We start from the raw sequence: 20636 nt of genomic DNA on the forward strand, positions 1-20636 counted from the left end.
GCAAGCCATTGCCATCGATGTTCCGTAAAACTCAGCCTTATTCCTGTACAGCTCGTTTTGCCGGCTGCTGCTCTCTCCAGCGGATCCTGTTTCTAGTGCTACAGTGGTGCGGTCCGCAATACTGTAGCACGAGGACAACACCAAATTTACCGATTATTTTAAGGATCTGTAACACTGTTTATAGTGTATGATTGTGAGTTTGGAAGGAGGAGATGAGTAATAGAAGGTAGAAAATATGGTAGCCGTTAGAGATGAGAAAAATAAAAAATACTATAATAGTGTTATAGTGGATAAATTTTTAGAGTATCTGTTGAAGATGCCATGTCGAGGGAACTTATTAACTGGCCAGCTTTTACACTGCAAGTGGGACCTGGTTGTCAGAGCGCGGAGCTAGGGAAATAGAGGAGGATCGTAAGAAAGGTCCGGCCCGGCCCAAAAAGAGACCAACAGGGCCCATTTTCTTACCTCCGATGGCCGATAGAATAGAAAAGAAGAACGGAGGGAGCCAAGCTCTGCCGCTCTTTCGTCTCCGACCGCCGTCTCCCTCCTTCTCTCACCTTGTAGAGCCCTCCTCACAGTGGCACACGGCGGCGGCGGAGATGAGCGTGTGGAACTACGTCGTGACGGCGCACAAGCCGACCAGCGTCAGCCACTCCTGCATCGGCAACTTCACCAGCCCCAACCAGCTCAACCTCATCATCGCGTAAGTAATCGCACTAGTCCCCACTCCATCCCCTGTCTTCTCCCTCTCGACTCTCCACGTAGGGTTTAGCTCCACGGGCTGCTTCCCATTGGCGGTGTCCTTGGGATTGGGAGCACGGTGACATCTTCTAGGGTTTTGGGTTGGCGTAGGGGCGCACACTAGGGTGTGCTCTAAGCTGGAACGCTGCGAGATGTGCAATTTCCCCAATTCATCTGGCATGCTCCGGCTTTATTCAGTGCGGGAGGAGACAGGGAAGCGGGATGCGTCTGTTTCCCTCCCTATTTTTTTTTTCTATTGTGAAGACTACTGGCTGATTTTGACCATTAGTTATGTGGGATCTGAGCTTAGCACGGTAAAACCCTTGCCTCCACTTTTACATTCTCTAGGATGTTGGGCTAAAATAAAATGGCACATAGGCAGATGCAACTGTAGGTCTCTCTGTATAAGTAATTCATAGCCTGATCTATGAAAGGAAAACTGCAACTAATATAAATATATAATATCAGGATGCAGTAATCAAATACCGTTGTGTTCCACAGCATCATAGTAACACTTTCTGAGGCATTTGTGGCGAGTTTGCCACCTAGTGATTGAAATGTATTAATGCGGCTAGGAAACTCTTTCGTGGGTTGCAGTTCAATGGATTGCAGTGTTCTCTATGTTATTTGGGCATCTCTTCCTGTTAAATCTTTCACTAAGGCACATGAGTATCAAACTTTCAGGAAATGCACCCGCATCGAGATCCATTTGCTTACTCCTCAGGGCCTTCAGGTTGGTGATTTATAGCATTGACAGAGTAGTTTTCATTACAATCTGCTACCTTGCAACCATAACAATTTTGTTTCGCAAGCAGCCTATGCTTGATGTACCTATATATGGAAGAATTGCAACGATTGAGCTCTTCCAACCTCATGTGAGTTAATCTTCTGTTCCTTCACCTGAAATACTGTATTTGTAGTTGTGAAGTGTTTTTGTAAAATTAGTTTGCTATTTTTTCTTCTCGTCAGAATGAGACTCAGGATTTCCTTTTCATTGCTACGGAAAGGTACAAATTCTGTGTCCTGCAGTGGGATGCAGAAAAATCAGAGCTTCTCACCAGGTTTGGACGCTTACTCTCCTGGCTTTACTTTAAGAAAGCAATGATCGATGTTCCGAGTCCCACATAATATTGTAGGAGAACAAAAGTATATTGTCACTCCTGTCTTTCGAGAAGCACCGGCGCTGCTTATTTTTGTATGGAAATAATTGTTTATTTGTAATATGTAGAGCCATGGGAGATGTTTCTGATCGCATTGGCCGCCCTACAGACAATGGACAGGTGCGGTCATCTCTGCCTAGTTTCAACCCCTTCTTTTGGCTTGTTGAAATTTTATGAATTTATTCCTTGATTTGAACTCAATTTGGACTCTTCATTTCCCAGCATTTTACAGTGTCTTGTGTGTATATAGAGAGAGTATCTCTCTTATATCTATATTTAACCTGGAACAATAATACTATTGGGTGGCCCTTCCATTTATTATGCAGATCGGAATTATCGACCCTGACTGTAGACTTATTGGTCTTCACCTTTACGACGGCTTATTTAAGGTAAGCCTACTGCCTGCTTCTTTAGATTTTTGTGAATTCAGATTTGCCCCTATTGTCAAGTTGTACTTTTGTATCTTCAAGGAGGGAAATTTATATGCAGCTCTTTTTTTAATTAAAAAGAAATATTATGTGCAGCTCTTATTTCCTTTGGAATCCTTGCTTTGCAGGTTATACCATTTGACAACAAAGGACAGCTGAAGGAAGCTTTCAATATCAGGTATGAGTTTGACACTTTATAATTGAATTCCTTTGCTGACAAAATATTCATGTGGGCTGCAAAAGTATGTGGTAGTGTGGTCTGTAACTAGAAATATTGGAGAGTGTCAATGTGTGGATGTTCTTTTTTGCAACCTTTGCAGATTTGGATTTTGTTAGAGACAACCATAATGTGCACAAAGTAGAGCCGCCTTGTGATTTCTCAATTTTTCTTTCTGTTGCTTGTTCTTCTGTTCATTAGCATAAAATTGTTGGGGCTATTTTACTACTTCGGCTTCACATGTACAATTTCTCATGGCATCTCGTGAGCATACTAATGTTTTAGCACTTTTTCCTGTGCTATTGCAACCACAAGTTGTAATAGCACACTTATAGCTGGAAGTTCATGACAGATCTTGATTTTTCATTATTGATGATCAACTTTGTCCAAATATATGAGCTGATTAACTCAGATTTTTTTGAGTATGTTGTCTAATAATTAGTATTATCTTATTCAGACTCTCTAATAGTTAGCTTTTTCTTATGTTAGACTCGAAGAACTTCAAGTATTGGACATCAAGTTTCTGCATGGTTGTGTTAAACCTACTATTGTTGTCCTCTACCAGGTTTGTTTAAACTTCACATTTTTTTACATTGCAACGATGAAAGTCTAATCCATCGGTACAAGCTACAAAGTTTTGAACAGTTGAACTGAGTTAGTTATAATAGTTGTTTTTTTTTATATGATGCATGCTCCATGCTACTACTTCAGGATAATAAAGATGCGAGGCATGTTAAGACATATGAAGTTGCATTGAAAGACAAAGACTTTGTTGAAGGTCCTTGGTCGCAGAATAATTTAGACAATGGTGCTGGTCTGTTAATACCAGTACCAGCTCCACTTGGTGGTGTGATAATTATCGGCGAGGAGACAATAGTTTACTGCAATGCCAATGCTACATTTAAAGCTATACCAATCAAACAAGTAACAAATTCTTCTCTATATAGCTATTCAATTTTCTTCGTGGTGCCAACTACATGTTGGTAGGTATCATGTTTAAATTCTGTAATTTTTTTTGCACTTGATTTTTCAGTCCATCATAAGAGCATATGGACGGGTTGACCCAGATGGTTCTCGTTATTTACTTGGTGATAATACAGGAACTCTGCATTTACTTGTCCTTACCCATGAGCGAGAAAGGTAACAGCTTGTGAGCTATGTTGGAACTAAAAGGCTCTTAACCTATTGCTTACATATTTTCTGGTTTCATGTTTTACTTACATTTTAGGGTTACTGGTTTGAAAGTTGAGTACTTGGGAGAGACTTCAATTGCATCATCAATTTCATATCTTGATAACGGTGTTGTCTATGTTGGTTCACGATTTGGTGATTCACAGGTGGGTCAAATGCTTTTTAGTTTCTTTCATTTCTCCATGCTAGATGAAAAGAAAGTATTACATGTCCTCATTTATGTTGTTCTTTTGGAATATACATACCTGTATTGAACAATTTATTTTTCTTAACAGCTGATAAAGCTGAACCTTCAAGCTGACGCAAGTGGTTCATTTGTTGAACTTCTTGAGCGGTATGTGAATCTTGGACCTATTGTGGACTTCTGCGTGGTTGACCTTGATAGGCAGGGGCAGGGTCAGGTGGTCACTTGTTCTGGGGCATTTAAAGATGGTTCCCTTCGGGTGGTTCGGAATGGTATAGGGATTAATGAGCAGGTATTCAGTTAAGAGTAGACTGTTATTGCCAACTTCTTAATTTGGAGAGTTGAGCTGTTTATCTTCTCTTGTTTAATTAGGCTTCAGTAGAACTCCAAGGTATCAAGGGATTATGGTCACTGAAATCTTCCTTCAATGATCCTTACGACATGTACCTAGTCGTGAGCTTTATAAGTGAGACACGGTTCTTGGCTATGAACATGGAAGATGAATTAGAAGAAACCGAGATAGAGGGGTTTGATGCACAAACCCAGACCTTGTTTTGTCAAAATGCCATCAATGATCTTCTTATACAGGTGCCTTTTCTAATGAACATTTCATCTGTTCTTTCTTGCATTTTGCACGGTAGCAGATTAACGAAACATTATATGGAAACGGAAAAGATGGAGTAGTTAGTGAGAAAGTGTCGTAGAAATTTTATGGATATTTGAAAGAAAAAGAGTATTTTTTGTGTGTGTTTGGCAACTTGGTTTCCTATGATTTCAGTATTCATCATTTTAGCAGTTGCGTGATTATGTCTTATACGTTATCTTTAATCAATTATCAATATTTTGTTTGTTGCTTCCAATGACAGGTTACCGCTAATTCTGTCCGGTTAGTTAGTTGCACCTCTCGAGAGCTAGTGGATCGATGGAATGCACCAGCAGGATTTTCAGTCAATGTTGCATCAGCTAATGCCAGTCAGGTGCATTTCCTTTTGTGCTGCCCTGTCTTTTTTGAGAATTTTGCATAGTTGTCACGACACCAATATCTCGTTGCCATAATGCCGATATATCGGTGTGGCGGAAAATGGTCTCTCGCTACGGGGATGCCAAGACTGTGTGCGTTGTGGCAGGCGCAATAAAGGGAGAGGGAGAGGGGTACTTGTATAATCAAAGCCGACTCCCTACTGGAACCCGCAAGGCCTTAAGACAAGACGCTCGAGACGCAAGCGCAAGGAACCCTAGCTCGAGCTGCCACTGGGACGGTCACCCTCCGCCCGCCCCCGCTTGGATCTCCGTCCGCCTTGGTCTCTCATTTGGATCTCCGTCCGACGTCTGCTTCGGCCTCTCTTGCCTGAATCTCCCGAGTTGGCCACCCTTGTCCGCTGCATGTGCTCGGCGCAGATCGGTGGGTGGAAGGAAAAGGTGGCGGTGCGCGCTGGGAGGCGAATGCAGAGGGAGCAAGGCGACGTGGGGAGGCGGATGTGGATGTGGAGGGAGCAGGGCGGCGCGGGGAGGGCGGAGGGAGCAGAGTGACGGTTAGGGTAAGTAGAAGGGGCATGTACTATTACATCGGTCGAATTAGTGGGTTGGGCTGGCTGGTAACCCATTTTATTTGTGCATTCACCTTTTCCCTTTCTACTTTTTTTTCCTGTTTATATATACTTTGAGACATAATGTGTGTATTAGGAAAAAGTATCGAAATGTGCATAGTGTCTCCACGCTGCACGCTATAGGCACTGTTAAGTTGTGAAGGTGGTGGGTTGCTGCGCCTTGCCATGCTGCCATAACAACTATTGAAATTTGGTATATGCTAATTCCCAAATTTCCCCCTTGTTTCAGTGAGACAACCAATTGCACTTTTCCAAAACCTGAAACTTTGCAGTGCCATTCGACTGATTTCACCCTTGTTTTTTTTTCATGGGAAGTTTCATCTTTTCTCTTTTGGATTTTTTTTTGTAGTCGGTGATGATATGTTACCAAGTATGATTTGATCATAAGATGTGTGATAATACAACTTTGGGGTGCTTTGCTGCATTAGTGCTCTATTGCCTTGTTTTCAATGCACATGCAACAACTCTGCAATTACCCAAATAAATCCAAAAGAGAAGAAGTATAGGGACAAGAATTGTAAACAAGAAAGGAAGGGAACCTTATCAACAAATTTGTTGCGCACATGCAATTCCAATTTAAGATTACCTGTCCATTTTAAATCCATATATGGCTTTCAATTCATGCCTTCGCTTTGTACTTAGGGCTTGTTTGGTTCGGTGCCAAAGCCAACCCTACCAAAACTTGGTAATGCCAATGCAATTTGGCCACCATTTGGATTGGTGCCAAATTTAGGCATGGCCCATAGGGATGGCAACCGGTCGGGTCGGGGTCGGGTGGAGCAAAACCACACCCGAAGTGCTAATCGGGTCAAAATGTGCCCCCGCACCCAAACCTGACGGGGACTCGAAACCCGGTGGGGACCCATCGGGTGTTTATTAACAGAGGAGTGCGCAGAGATCGGGATGTGCCGATCGCCGTTCGGGCTGCACCAGTCGCCACCGGGCGGGCTATTCAGGTCAGCCGCCGAGCAACACCAGCTTGCTCTTGCTGTCGGGTCGGCTCATGTTGGCTACCATCGGGCAGACCACCGTTGAGTCGCCATTGAGGAGGCCGTCGGTGGGAGGAGGTCCTCCGGCTAGGGAGATCCACACCGTCGGCGGTAGATCCATTGGATCTAGGCGGGGAGGCGGGGCTGGGTGGGGGCTGGGAGGGGAGGCGGGGAGGTCAGGTGACAGGGAGGGGAGGCGGGGAGGTCAGGTGACAGGGAGGCTGGACGGTGCGCTGACGGTCTGGGAGGCCAAGCGGGGAGACCGTGCACGATGGCGGCATACAAGCGGAGAGGCCAGGCGTGATTGCGTGAGGGCATCGGGGACGGGGAGGCCAGGCGGGGAAACCGGGAGGCCCGAGGTTGGCTGACGGGCGAGGCGAGCTGAGCTGATGGGGGACCCATGGGCACCTGCGGGTGAAATTAAAAACCCAAATCCGACCTGGTCCATTTCGGGTACCCAACCCGCCAGACCTGAGGGTGAAAATCTAGACCTGAACCTGGACCCGTCGGGTGCAGAACCCGCAGGTACCCGGACCCACGGGTTCAATTGCCATCCCTAATGACCCAAGATTTGGCAAGATTCTAGCCAAGTTTATGGCAAAGGCATGTGTGGCAAAATTGAAGACCACATTTTGGTAAGGCAATTCTCTCCCTCACATGTAGGCCCATCATTGGCAAGCCAAATTTGGGCTCACCCATGCTTTGGCTAGTGTTTGGTTTGGAACCAAAGTTTTTGGCTATGCCATGATTTGGTCATGACCAAAAAGTTTCAAGGTAAGTTGGGGCACGATCCAAAGAAACACTTATAGACTGCTATACCCACTTTATTTGTTAATCACTTTTCTTGAGTCTTATGGCCAGTTTGTGGTTGCTATGCTGGGGTATCCAGCTAGTTATGGGGACCTTTACTTATTCTAGTAAGGTTTTGTTGTTAGGGCTCCAGGAAGGTGCTCAAAGCAATTGCTGCATCCAAAACTAGGGAAAAAAGTGCTATTTGAAAAACCTTCCCAATGCAAAATGGATCAGCTGTCTTCGCTACTTTATGTTGGTTATCCAAAATCATGCCGTGTCATTTCTTTTTACCCACAGTAAAGAAATATGTATGACTGTCATTTATTGGAGACACTAATCATCAGTAGCCATTATAAAGTCTAGCAATATTTTCCTGAAAAGCCCTAGTAAAATGGATTTGAATGATTGAATCCCTAAGCTACTTTGTTTACAATAATAATTTTAATTTGCACATTATGCATTGCAGGTTCTGTTGGCAACGGGTGGTGGCCATCTTGTTTACCTAGAAATCAAGGAGGCTAAGCTTGTTGAAGTGAAGCATGCACAGCTAGAACACGAGATTTCTTGTCTTGATTTGAACCCAATCGGGGAGAATCCACACTTTAGTTCCCTAGCTGCTGTTGGGATGTGGACTGATATAAGTGTTAGAATATTTTCACTTCCAGACCTTGAATTAATAAGGAAGGAAAATCTAGGTGGAGAAATTGTTCCTCGGTCTGTTCTGCTGTGCACCTTGGAGGGGGTATGTTCTTGACCTCACTTTCTTTGAAAACAAAAATGGCTACTTCAAGTAACATATACTTGCTTTTCTTTTCAGGTTATGTATTTGCTCTGTGCTCTTGGAGATGGTAACCTGTTCAGTTTTCTGTTGAATGCATGTACAGGTGAACTGACTGATAGAAAGAAGGTGTCCCTTGGGACCCAACCAATTAGCCTTCGTACATTCTCATCGAAGGGTACAACCCACGTGTTTGCTTCATCAGATAGACCGACTGTCATCTACAGCAGCAATAAGAAGCTGCTCTATAGCAATGTCAATTTGAAAGAAGTTAATCATATGTGTCGTTTTAATACAGCTGCTTTTCCAGACAGGTTCTTTCTCTGTAGATTTTGTGCCATGAAATTACTTGATCTTTGAGTTCACTGCCTCCTGTATATAGTTGTGAATTCTTGTATCTATTTGGTTGAAATACTGTCACAAGTCAATTTGCATAACCATGAGATCTTTGTGCATAGCCTGGATTGGGGAATATGTTCTTTTAAAAGTAAAACTTTATACTAGTGGTTAAAATGCTGTCACGAGTCAATTTGTATAACCATCAGATATTTGTGCATTGCCTGGATTAGGGAATATGCTCTTTTAGAAGTAAAATTGATACTAGCAGTAGCAATTTATTTGAATCAGCTTTGTTTACAATCTGATGAAACTTGACAGCCTATCCTTGACGCGATGGTGTTGATAATTACCTTCTCATTCTTTCATATACCTGTTTCTTTGGACTTCATCAAGCAACCTCCTTTTAATGTGTATAGACTACATCTATCATTAACAGTCAAATCGGCATGTTAGTTTCTTACATACCATGCCCCGTGGCACGGATACAAAATTAGAGAAGAGAAAAGGTTTATAACCTGCTAGTTATGTCTCCTAACGTGTTCATTTGATTCTTGATTGTAGCTAGTGCCATTCTACTTGATGCTTTGAGCTAACAATGTATTTATGCCATTATCTCATTAGTTTCTTAGTAGTTATTTGGAAACAATATCACTGTCTTAAGTTTGCTATAATTTACTCCTTTTTTATTATCACAGCCTTGCAATTGCGAAAGAAAGTGAACTTTCAATTGGAACCATTGATGATATCCAAAAGCTTCATATCCGCACAATCCCCCTTAATGAACAAGCACGACGCATTTGCCACCAGGAGCAATCAAAGACACTAGCATTCTGCAGTTTCAAGTACAACCAGACTAGTATGGAGGAAAGTGAGACGCATTTTATTCGTCTGTTAGATCATCAAACTTTTGAGTTCCTGTCTACATATCCTCTAGATCAATATGAATGCGGCTGCTCCATCATTAGCTGCTCATTCTCAGATGATAATAACGTTTACTACTGTGTGGGAACTGCATATGTTTTACCTGAGGAAAATGAACCAACAAAGGTAACTTGTCTGAGATTTTGATGTTTCGTAATGCTGTGCATTCCTTTTTAATACTTGTTCAGTTTACTGCTCCTTGTACCTTAATTCTCTGTAAGAATTTTGTTATTGGGTTCTCTTGCACAAAAGCTTATACATCGATGCATCTTGGTGTAGGGGCGAATCCTTGTATTTGCAGTTGAAGATGGAAGGTTGCAATTAATTGTAGAGAAAGAAACCAAAGGAGCTGTTTACTCGTTGAATGCATTCAATGGAAAATTGTTGGCTGCTATCAACCAGAAGATTCAATTGTATAAGTGGATGCTACGTGAGGATGGTTCACATGAGCTGCAATCTGAGTGTGGCCACCATGGGCACATACTGGCCTTGTATACGCAAACCCGTGGTGACTTCATTGTAGTTGGTGATCTGATGAAATCAATATCCTTGCTGGTCTACAAGGTAGCCTTTAACTCTTTGCTTGACACATTGCAACAATTCTATTTTTTATTCCAATCTCTTCATTGGGCCAATTACCATTGTTTTTCTTTTGGGCAGCATGAGGAAAGTGCGATCGAAGAGCGTGCTAGGGATTACAATGCGAACTGGATGACTGCAGTTGAGATGCTTGATGATGAAATCTATATTGGTGCAGAGAATAGCTATAACCTACTCACTGTGCGCAAGAACAGTGATGCAGCCACAGATGATGAAAGGGCCAGGCTTGAGGTTGTTGGGGAGTACCATCTTGGGGAGTTTGTGAACAAATTCCGCCATGGTTCACTTGTAATGCGCCTTCCAGACTCAGAGATGGGCCAGATTCCCACAGTGATCTTTGGCACAATCAATGGGGTCATTGGCATTATTGCCTCCCTTCCACACGACCAATATGTGTTTCTGGAGAAGCTCCAGTCCAGTCTTGTAAAGTTCATAAAGGGTGTTGGAAACCTCAGCCATGAGCAATGGCGGTCGTTCCATAACGACAAGAAGACGGTGGAGGCTCGGAACTTCCTGGATGGTGACCTGATCGAGTCATTCCTTGACCTTAGCAGAAGCAAGATGGAGGAGGTGGCCAAGGTCGTGGGTGTATCTGTGGAGGAGCTGTCCAGGAGGGTGGAAGAGCTGACGAGACTTCACTAGATGAATGAGTAGAAGTTTGCTGCCACTTATTCCATGTATGTCCGTGGCAACTTTTTAAATTTTCAGTGTCGTAGTCGCATGTAGTTTAATCGCAGTGAGGTGCCTCCTCTGCAACTCGCAAGATTGACCCTATTTTGTTGCTTGGATGACCCAATAGCATTTGAGGTGTCGGTTTGAATGGGGTTCGTTTTTCTTTAGGCTGAAACAAAAATGTGGTGGTGAATCCATCCGACTTGCAGTAGGAACCAAACCGGATCGGCCGGCAGTTGATCCGAGTCCGTCCAGTAGCCGACCACCTTTTCAAACTGCAATTAATTACTCACTGCAATTAATTACTCAGTATTTCTCCATCCGGCAGGGCAGCGCAGCGCGACCAAATCGATTCGAACCACACAAGCACAAGGGAAGCGCCTCCTTTTCATTTCGCTCCCGTCTCATCCCGTCTCTTCTCTCTGCCTTCCCTCTCGCCGATTCGGCCTCCCCGAACCCTAGATCTGCTGCGGATCCCGAGCCTCGCCGCCATGTTCTGGCGCATGACCGGCCTCTCCGCGGCCTCGCCCGTGAGTACCCTTCCCTCCCTGCGCTTGCTTACGGGACTGCTTCAATGCTTGTTCGTCGTTGAATCTAGCTGCGACTGGTCTTGCCAATCGGATCGCGGGTGGTTTAGGTTCCCTGATGCATGCTGCTCTTCCCGATCCCCATCCGTCGCGCGCGCTTAGGGTTTGTTGCTGCCTTGGGATTACACCTCTGCACGAAGACGCCCCTAAGAGTTAGTCAGGCGCGTGCACGCGGGAGCTCCCTGTGCGCGTCCCAACGAATTAGGGGGAACCTAACTGCTGCGCTCGCCGTATCTTGCTAGTGGTATGATCAAAGGAGACGGAAAAGTTTTTTGTTGCTGATGGATGCACACTTTCCGTCGTTGTCTCAAGAAATGGGATAAGTAAGGCAGGAGCTAGTTGCAACAGTTTTGCTGAATCGATTGGATTAGGTTGGTAACTGTTTATTATGCGTCACAGACAATCTTCTGCGGTCTAATTACTGCCTTGGTCGAATGCATTTTCTGTTTTGATTGCATTTCAATTTACTACACTTATATACGAATGCTGAACTGGTATCATGTATGCTACACTTGTTGGTTTTATCTTCCGTACTCATTTATTAATAACTGAATGCCTATTAATTGAACATGATTACTGTTATGTGCTAATCGTTTGAATTGTTCTTTTTCCTACCGTTGCAAGGCCCGTGTGAACATTTGTTACTACACCCTGGGTAATCTCCACCTCACTTGCCTAACTTTGTATCCTGTTGTTCAGGTGGACACAATTCTAGACAAGGAGAACTTCACATTAGAAGAGCTGCTTGATGAGGATGAAATTATTCAGGAGTGCAAAGCGCTGAATACTCGACTCATAAATTTGTAAGCCCTTGAGCTGTTTTCAAGCTGTTACAATTTTCACTTTTCAGCATGCCCAACTAACCATTGAACCTTTATCAGTTACTGAGCTTTTTTCGCTTGTAAAACAGTAATTAAAGACTTGTTGCATTATCTAATATTATTGCTGATAGGTGTTTCCCACTGTGGTCGACAGGAAAAGGAATCCTTTATGAATAAATTAGATAATAAAGGCCATATTTATTATACACGTACATCCTTTTCTGCCACTGTTTTATGCATCGGCACTGCCTATAAGGTTCTATCGTAGAGAATTAAGAAGCAGCTCTAATTGCAATTCATATGCGCGCACAACTTGTTTTTATTTCCTGTTTAAAATCCCCTTGCATTTTACTTTTGGCATATGGTATGTAATTAAGCTAGCAGCAATGTATGCCGAACTTGTTCCTTGATTTTCTAAGAGAAAAACATCTGAACTCATTCTCTTTCCCCATTTTGTAAGCTTCTGCAGAGCAGGTTATACTTAAAGGTCATTTATTTGAATTTGCTTTCAGTTTTCATCTGTTTCGGTTGTGTCACCTGCTGATAAATGAGGATCGTGTCTCTCTAGCGAACTAAAGAGTGCTTATTCAAGTTTGACTTGCTTTTACTATGCTCGATCTCAAAACAAGGAAGTAGCTTTATATGTTAATAGTTTAGTAATTAGTGCCAGCATACTGTATATCTTTCCATCAGTCTTCATTGTTTTTGACAATTACACTGCAAATTGTTTCTTTTACCTGATTCTAGTTTTGTTTTCGTGCCTAACATGCTTGAATGTTGTATCTAGTTTGCGAGATAAGGCCCAAGTGGAGCAATTACTTCGTTACATCGTGGAAGAAGTTCCAGATGATTCAGAGAAGAAGCGGTCTTTCAAGTATGCTATGGATTATTGTTATTTACTACCATGCTATATGTAAATCTAGCTCGCTAATGAGCTTTGTCAAACTTCACTTGTCTACCTCTGGCAGGTTTCCATTTATTGCTTGCGAGATATTTACTTGTGAAATTGACATTATCTTGAGGACCTTGGTAGAGGATGCTGAGGTAAATATATTCACTTGTTAATACATTTCTCTGGAACATGCTACTTCACAGGTTGATAAACTTCATTCCAGCTAACCATATCCATCCCTTTTGTTACATGATGCAGTTAATGGATTTGCTTTTCTCATTTGTTAAACCTGATCATCCACATAGCACTTTATTAGCTGGTTACTTCAGTAAGGTACTCTTTCCCCCTTTTATTCTGGGACCCCTAATCATGGCTCAACTTATCTTCAACACCTCTGCAATGTCTTTAACTTCTTAAGTCTGCAATGTCTATAACTTCTTAACTGTCTTAGCGTAATTTAGACATTGAGCTTCACGCTGTCCCTCTGTTGCATTGTGATGAGTTATGGAGCTCAGTTTGGCTACCTATTTGTTCTAGGTGGTAATATGTTTGATGCTGCAGAAGACTGCTCCTCTTATGAGTTATGTTCAGGTATTGCTGATCTGTTCTATAGAAACATAGATTGTTGCTACTTTGTCCTTGTTGTTGGCAATTACTACTTAACCTTGAGCTTGACTTGTTTTACCTGCTTTGAGTGTGCATTCATATTTTGTTTTGCTAACCAAAGAAACCTAAATTAGAAGTCTAATGCTATAATGGCTGATAGATTGTTTGCTCCTCTCTAAGTTCCTGCTGTAAATCTAGTTTTGCTTACGTGCTTCCGTATCCATGTGCATGTGCTTGCCTTGCTGACTGGAGTTGTAAATCTGCAATACTTTTTGTTCTTGATTTCGTAAGGGTGCATGAATAGAAAATGATTTATGGTCAATAAATATTGAGTTCCTTGGTTCCTTTTTGCAATGGAAATCTCAGTTCTGCTCATTACCCACATGTGTTTTCCTTTCATACATTCGATTGTCTCCTTTCTTTAAACATTTGAATTTGACCAAATTTTTTACTTGTAAAGTTCTGTACACACCGTAAACTTGGAATCGTTTGTGCATATTCCAATTTATGTTTGCTTTTCTTTGCTACCTTCTTTAGGAGCATCCAGATATTGTTGTCCAACTTGTTGATCTCATTGGCATCACATCAATAATGGAGGTAAACAGTTACTGAATTAATTCCCCATCTATTTTGGTGAGTAACATTTGGTTGATGCTGTTCATGAACTGACTGTAAAACAGGTGTTGATAAGATTGATTGGTGCTGACGAAACCATATACTCGAATTTTGCCGACACATTGCAGTGGTTAGAGAATACAGATGTCTTGGAACTGATTGTGGATAAATTTAGCTCATCTGTAAGTGCTGACGCTTGATCATTCAGTAACATAGTGCTATACAAAATATATATTTTCTCAGTAGAATAGGTTTTTTTCTGCTTTAAAAAAAAAATCATATTTTGCTAGTACAGAGCTAGAGATAGGGTCAAAGGCTTTGTTGTTGTTGCTAGTATTTGCTAGTACAGAGCTCATGTACCTAATATGACCAAGCAGGACTCCCCTGAAGTACATGCAAATGCTGCAGAAATCCTTTCTGCAGTGACTCGATGTGCCCCTCCTGCTCTTGCTGCAAAAATATGCAGCCCAAGGTTTCTCCTTTTTGTTTAACTTGTTGTGCAATCAGAAAAGTATAAATTTTGACTCACATGTCAACTATCATTGTGTTCACTTTTTCTTTGTCTGTTCCATGTTATTTCAGTTTTGTTGGTAGGCTGTTTCGTCATGCTCTTGAGGAATCAAGGCCAAAATCTGTCCTGGTTCATTCGCTGTCAGTATGCATATCTCTTTTGGACCCAAAAAGACTAGCATCAGCCTCATACCAAGCATTTAGAAGTAACTTAAGTCACGGGACACTGGTCACTGCCAGTCCAGAGACAGTTGATGGTATGCTGGAGAGTCTAGGTGAGTGCTCTGTATTTGATTCTATCAAGTTAATGCTACTTGCGTTATTTGAATTGTTCACTTTTGATCTTGATTCTTTTTATCACATGCATTATCCTTATCATGTGTGCCATGATACACTAGATGTTTTTACTAACGTGCATGATTGCCCTTTTGAGGTTTCTTACCGATGTACCCAAACTCACATCTTAGGTGATTTGCTGAAGTTATTGGACATTACTTCTTCAGAATATGTTTTGCCTACAACATATGGATGCTTGTGCCCCCCTCTTGGAAAACACCGTTTGAAGGTACGCTCTGATGATGTGAATGCTCTTAATTAGTTTGAGTATATGTGAATCTTTTGCTTAAGCCAATCTATTTTTAACCTGAATGGATTTCACTTAAGCTTTTAGTTATTTGATGGAAACACTAATATTTAATGCTGCTGCTTAGGGCTACCTAGACTTTTCTAGTATTATGAGTCCTGATGGCCTCAACTACTGTTCACATCGCAAACTCTCTGCAGTTAGGCCACTTGGCCAGGCTTGTTAGTCGTTTCCTTCTTTCGACATGCCCACTTCAGAGCTCTTACATTTCTTGTTTTTGTTTTAATTGATGGTATTTCTGTTTCTTTCAGATTGTAGAGTTCATCTCTGTTTTGCTGACAATTGGTAGTGAAATTGCTGAAAAGGAGCTAATAAGCCAATCTGCAATAAAGCATTCCATCGATTTGTTTTTTCAGTAAGTGGGCTATTGTGTGTTTATGTGCCTATCAATTATCATTGCTAAAGGAAAATATTCACACATTGGTTGGTACTGCAGGTACCCTTATAATAACTTCTTGCATCATCATGTTGAGAACATTATCATTTCTTGCCTTGAAGTTAAAAGAAATCAGCTGATTGACCATGTTCTTAGTGACTGTGACCTTGTTGGTAAAGTACTTGTCGCAGAAAAAAATTCTTCTCTGTTAGCAGACTCCAATGGGGTAATCTATTACTTGATTCTTGTCACCGCGTATTCTCCTTGCCATACTACATTGACATAGGATCCTGTATCATGATTATATCTTTTATTTACAGCCAACATTACCGTCAGAAGCGAAAGAACCCCCAAGAATTGGGAACATTGGGCACATAACTCGAATAGCAAATAAGTTCATTCAATTGGGAAATAGTAACAGTGTAATCCAGAGCCAGTTGCAGGTAATTCGAGTTTCTGTTTTTTTGTTAGCCCAGCAATTTGAAACTGTTGTTTGTTAGCATCGCATTGATGAAATTTGTCTTCATAGGAGAATAGTGAGTGGGCCGAATGGCAAACAGATGTCCTGGTCAAACGCAATGAGGTGGAGAACGTTTATCATTGGGCATGTGGGTAGGTTCTTTAACCATCCTTTTTTCTGCTTTGTGTCTGATTGTTTTGTACATTGTTGAAACACCCATGGTGATTTCTTGTTGTGGGGGATTTTATATTTCTTTCCTGACTGTTGGCTATCCACGTTTATACTGCAGGCGTCCAACTTCTCTTCATGATCGTGGTAGGGATAGTGATGACGATGACTTCCGAGACAGGGACTATGATGTGGCAGCACTTGCTAATAATCTGAGCCATGCATTTCGATATGGGATATACAGTAACGATGACATTGAAGAGGTGATTTTTCTGGATTTGCAACATTGTGAGTTTTGGCAGCATGCTATAAATTTTTTACTGGTATTTAATGGAACTGAAATGAGTTCGTGAAACAGTTTTACAATTTAACATTGCAAACATTCTATTTAATGTAAAAACTAGAGATCCTCACAGATTCTAGTGCTTCCTATGACTAATGTATTTTATGTCAATGATTGCAGGCGCAAGGATCACATGAACGTGACGACGAGGTATGTTAGCAGTACTATTTATGTTACATTTGTTTGCTCTTTTTGTCATTAGATTGTGCTCAATATAGTCTCATAGTTTGTCCTTAAGATAATGTAAGGTCAGTATATTTAATTTGACAGTTTCGAAATACTGTGTCCTGCTAGCAAAGTAATGGATTTTCTGCAGCCTGAATTGTGTGTATCTGTCTCAGGATGTCTACTTTGACGATGAATCAGCTGAAGTGGTAATATCTTCATTGCGTTTGGGGGATGATCAGGACAGGTAATTTGTGATCTTTTCGTGACCTACATCATTCTCAGTATAATTGAAGTAGCTTATAGAGCATGTATTCTACAGCAGCTCCCTCTTTACGAATTCAAACTGGTTTACGTTTGATGGTGATAGAGGAATCAATGACCGTTTTGCTGCCCCTGTTCCTTTATCATCTCCCAATTCTGAAGAGGCTTCCCTAAACACAGAGGAAAGTGATGAGGTGCTAACTGGTGAAGCCAGTGGCACCGGATCACAAATGGAAAGTGTATCTCTTGAAAATGGCCCTGTTGAGGAGACTGAGGAATTAGCAGAAGTTGCTAAACACACAGATGCCAGTACGGATGATGAGAAACTGTTGTGCACAGGAGAGGAAAATGCACCCAAAGAAGCTGAAGCATCGGAGCGACCTGCAGATGTTCAAGGTGGCCAGGCTGACACACAAGTGGTAGATGAAGCTGAAGCATCATGTGGAGAGATGGGTACAGAGAGAACGGTGGATGAAACTGCCAGCACATCTGAGCCTGTCGAAGCATTGCCTGGAGCCTCGACGGATTCTGGTGACATTGATAATCAGTCTGCCGACTTAGCAGGCTCAAATGATCTTGCCCATGATTCAGGCTCAGGGTCGCATGTGGAGGGAGATTCAACTGAGGTCGATGATGAAAAGACATCTGTGGTTGCTACAACAAATTAGTGAAGTATATGGGCTGGAATTGTACCACAGACCAGAGCAGTTATTGGCAGCCAGATTCTTTTGCAGGCGAACAATGCCAATTTGTCTGGCACCACATGTTTGGGAACAACGGACAATCATTCGGAACAAAGGATGCCGCGCAATTAGAAAGATGCTGCTAGTTGATTGGTAACGTATCAATGAGCACGTTCGTACTGCTGCGCATGCCCTGCTTATCATCGGACTGCCTCGCCTCATCCCCACAAGCTTTTCCTCACCCCGTAATGGTGGGACAATTAGTTCTTTGTCGGTGTCATTTGGTGGTAGCACTGCCTTACTGGTTGATGCATGCAATGAGGAGAGAAATTCGTCAGGTGGTTCTTGATCTCGGGTATGGTGGTTTCTTTCTTTCGCTCGGGTACTCGAACTGTAATATAGGCAGTGAGTTTTTCCCCAAGCTATTTTTGTTCCTTTTGGAATAGATGCTCTTGTAATTTGATCTGGTCTTGTGCCATCTAATGATACATTTAGAGTCGGCGGTAAAAATTGGATGCCGAAGGTCGTCATTTTCAGTCGAAAAAAATCCATATTGTCTTCTTTAACTATTACTCGAATCAATATCTCTTTTTTTAACTATTTAAACTGATATAATTTACCTTCTTAATTGGTTTTAATGGTTGTTTTATCCTATTTGGGGACAACTCAACATGTCATATTGGCAGCGATCGCACAACAGAGAGAGGTAGAGGTAGAGAGAAGAGTGTGATGGAGGGGCACTAACACCGTGACGGTGGTGGTGCTCTTGTCAGAGCTTGACCAGAAATGGTAAAAAGGTGGCGGTCTCTGCAACGCATGGGGCACCTATGGGATATGGTGATTGCGTTGGTAGGGTCTGTCGTTGGAAGATGGCTGGATCGCTAGTGCGACCTTGTCAGGGATGAAGCCGAAAGAGGTGCTCGATGGGAATCGGTCTCATCTTGGGTTTTGCGCAACATATAGTAGCAGTGGATCGTTGTGGATGGTTTTGCTCGACTCGGCTGGTGAAGCACTGGATGTGACTGTTAGCGACGAGCAGTGGCAGTGTAGAATGAGGTTACGATGGCTTGATTGGAGCATGGATAGAGTAAAAGAAGGAACTAAGGAGATAGAGTGGAGGATGACGGAGCTCACCGTGGGGTCGGATGGGATGGACGGTGGTTGGAGCTAGAAATCGGTAGCATCAACCTCCACTGTCAGGACCTTGAACTTGGGTTTTCCTGTGCCTCCTGTATCAGTCCCTGAATCCAGTAGCTAATACGCACAGAATTCAACAGAATGATATCAAATACATACTTCGAATATAAATAAGTAAAATAAATACTTGAAAAGAGAAAAGATGGTTTAGTAGACAAGAATCCACAGCAGACTAACCAGGCAGAAGAGGCTATCGCACAGCATAGAGGAACGACGATGCAACCCAATACCATAAGCAACTTGGGTGCAGACGTGACCTTAGACATCTTCTCTTTGACTTCATCTAGGTTGAGTTTGATCTCTAACTCAACAATTTGAAAGCAACAAGACTAAATACAGAAGGTACTCAATAAGTCCTATACTACTTCAAAGGGTTGATAAATGCATAATGGATATTTCAAAAATAAGATCTTACGTTATAGTTTTAAGTGTAAAACAGTTTTTATGCAAGTATCCAGTTATATTCTCCACTGTTATCCTTTTTAAATAAATGTAACAAAGCTTTTGAAAGCAACTGCAGGTATCTTCTGTTGATATTGAGTATATCTCAAGTCCCCAACGTATTAGAAGTTGACCTGGTAACAAAACTGTTAAAACGGTTTTAAAACCAGAACCAGGGTACAAGTTATATCTGAGGGTTTTCAGTCCTACGAGGGGTTACACCTCACTCCGCAGTCCCTTTTATCACATCTGTTATATCTCTAGTATCACACAACTTCTGACGAATTGAGCTAGGAAACACATTATATGGACATCTAGTTCACACACTCACTCATCAAGACGCACGCACCTGGAGTCTATTCAAGCGTGACCATGCCTTCACATGTCCATTACCGTGGACACAGACTATTTCAGCCCTAGTATATATAGTCAAAAAGTGAGTTCCTCTGTAATGCTTTATTCATATGCATTTTTATTATTTTATGTGAATAGAGCATTACAAAGGAACTCACTTTTTCACCATATAGCTTAGGGTAGAAATAATTTTAGAAATTATTCCATCACATAATATTAATATTAGTGAATTTTATTAGATTTTTGGAAATTTATTTGAGCCCTAACAATTGTTAAAAGTTATAAAAGTAGTATGTTATGGAGAATTTTAGTTTAAACTCTACACATGTTTTTTAAGTTAATCTAATTAAAATATGTTGCACATGAATTATAAAATACGTAAAAAAGTTTTTAGTATTTTAGGAGCAGCAGAAGGCCATAATTTTATGTAAAAGAAGATGGCAAGGAAAAATATTACTGTGAATAGTGATTTCAACAAGTTAGCCCCGTCGGACTTTTTACCATCCTTTGATCGGGCGTTTAGGGCCTAACCTCCTGATCAGAGTACGGTAGACGTTTATTTTTTTTTTTTTTATTTATCAAAATCTATTTATTTAAATATTAATGTTAGAAAATATAAAAATAAAAAACTCGCTAATTTGAGAAAAAAATATCGAAGCAAAGGCGCATTTACGCCCATAAAGGTCCATGGGCTAAGGCCCATGTCCGGCACGTAACCATCCACGCAAGGCCCATTAACGACCAGCAACTGTCTATACAGGGCCATTTTGGGCCCAAAACGTACGCTCGGCCCAATTGCAGCTTGAAAATCAATGTTTGGCCCAGAATATAGGACCTAAGGCCATGGTCTCAGGGCCACTTACGGCCTGCCACTCTCTTTGATTGAGGCCCA

The 20636-nt window shown here is 41.8% G+C and overlaps 2 protein-coding genes across 8 annotated transcripts; both read left to right on the forward strand.

Moving 5' to 3' along the window:
* Window positions 1–424: 424 nt before the first annotated feature.
* LOC133929533 (DNA damage-binding protein 1-like) lies at window positions 425–10767 on the forward strand. Of its 2 annotated transcripts, XM_062376327.1 has the most exons (19): window positions 432–703; window positions 1426–1474; window positions 1557–1616; window positions 1711–1802; window positions 1970–2021; window positions 2228–2290; window positions 2458–2507; window positions 3036–3111; window positions 3258–3470; window positions 3580–3686; window positions 3775–3883; window positions 4013–4213; window positions 4294–4509; window positions 4788–4898; window positions 7776–8051; window positions 8127–8401; window positions 9122–9473; window positions 9627–9911; window positions 10008–10767. In XM_062376327.1, the coding sequence occupies exons 1-19, from the start codon at window positions 471–473 to the stop codon at window positions 10587–10589; spliced, it is 3402 nt and encodes a 1133-aa protein (XP_062232311.1). In that variant the 5' UTR covers window positions 432–470; the 3' UTR covers window positions 10590–10767. The 2 variants fall into 2 exon arrangements, with proteins under 2 accessions (XP_062232310.1, XP_062232311.1); XM_062376326.1 differs by having other exon boundaries at window positions 425–703; window positions 9627–10767.
* A 175-nt stretch (window positions 10768–10942) lies between these two features.
* Window positions 10943–18324, forward strand: LOC133929534 (uncharacterized). 6 transcript variants are annotated; one of them, XR_009911619.1, is made up of 19 exons: window positions 10943–11149; window positions 11906–12009; window positions 12815–12901; window positions 12996–13071; window positions 13178–13252; window positions 13457–13510; window positions 14063–14122; window positions 14206–14322; window positions 14518–14612; window positions 14723–14925; window positions 15118–15215; window positions 15545–15648; window positions 15730–15895; window positions 15990–16112; window positions 16199–16281; window positions 16419–16585; window positions 16761–16790; window positions 16982–17052; window positions 17176–17244. XR_009911619.1 is itself a non-coding variant. In XM_062376328.1 (19 exons), the coding sequence occupies exons 1-19, from the start codon at window positions 11111–11113 to the stop codon at window positions 17735–17737; spliced, it is 2337 nt and encodes a 778-aa protein (XP_062232312.1). In that variant the 5' UTR covers window positions 10945–11110; the 3' UTR covers window positions 17738–18324. The 6 variants fall into 6 exon arrangements, 3 of the variants coding, with proteins under 3 accessions (XP_062232312.1, XP_062232313.1, XP_062232314.1); XR_009911617.1 differs by having other exon boundaries at window positions 17128–17200; XR_009911618.1 differs by having other exon boundaries at window positions 17131–17200.
* The last annotated feature ends 2312 nt before the right edge of the window (window positions 18325–20636 follow it).

The sequence above is a fragment of the Phragmites australis genome, chromosome 9 (assembly GCF_958298935.1).
Source record: "Phragmites australis chromosome 9, lpPhrAust1.1, whole genome shotgun sequence".
NCBI classification, from domain to species: domain Eukaryota; kingdom Viridiplantae; phylum Streptophyta; class Magnoliopsida; order Poales; family Poaceae; genus Phragmites; species Phragmites australis.

Coding starts and splice junctions, on each gene's coding strand:
- LOC133929533 (XM_062376326.1), top strand. CDS start 471: ATGGCCGATAGAATAGAAAAGAAGAACGGAGGGAGCCAAGCTCTGCCG. Junction 3,112..3,257: donor CTATTGTTGTCCTCTACCAG/GTTTGTTTAAAC, acceptor CTACTACTTCAG/GATAATAAAGATGCGAGGCA. Junction 4,214..4,293: donor GTATAGGGATTAATGAGCAG/GTATTCAGTTAA, acceptor TTGTTTAATTAG/GCTTCAGTAGAACTCCAAGG.
- LOC133929534 (XM_062376328.1), top strand. CDS start 11,111: ATGTTCTGGCGCATGACCGGCCTCTCCGCGGCCTCGCCC. Junction 13,253..13,456: donor TAGCTGGTTACTTCAGTAAG/GTACTCTTTCCC, acceptor TATTTGTTCTAG/GTGGTAATATGTTTGATGCT. Junction 14,123..14,205: donor GCATCACATCAATAATGGAG/GTAAACAGTTAC, acceptor ACTGTAAAACAG/GTGTTGATAAGATTGATTGG.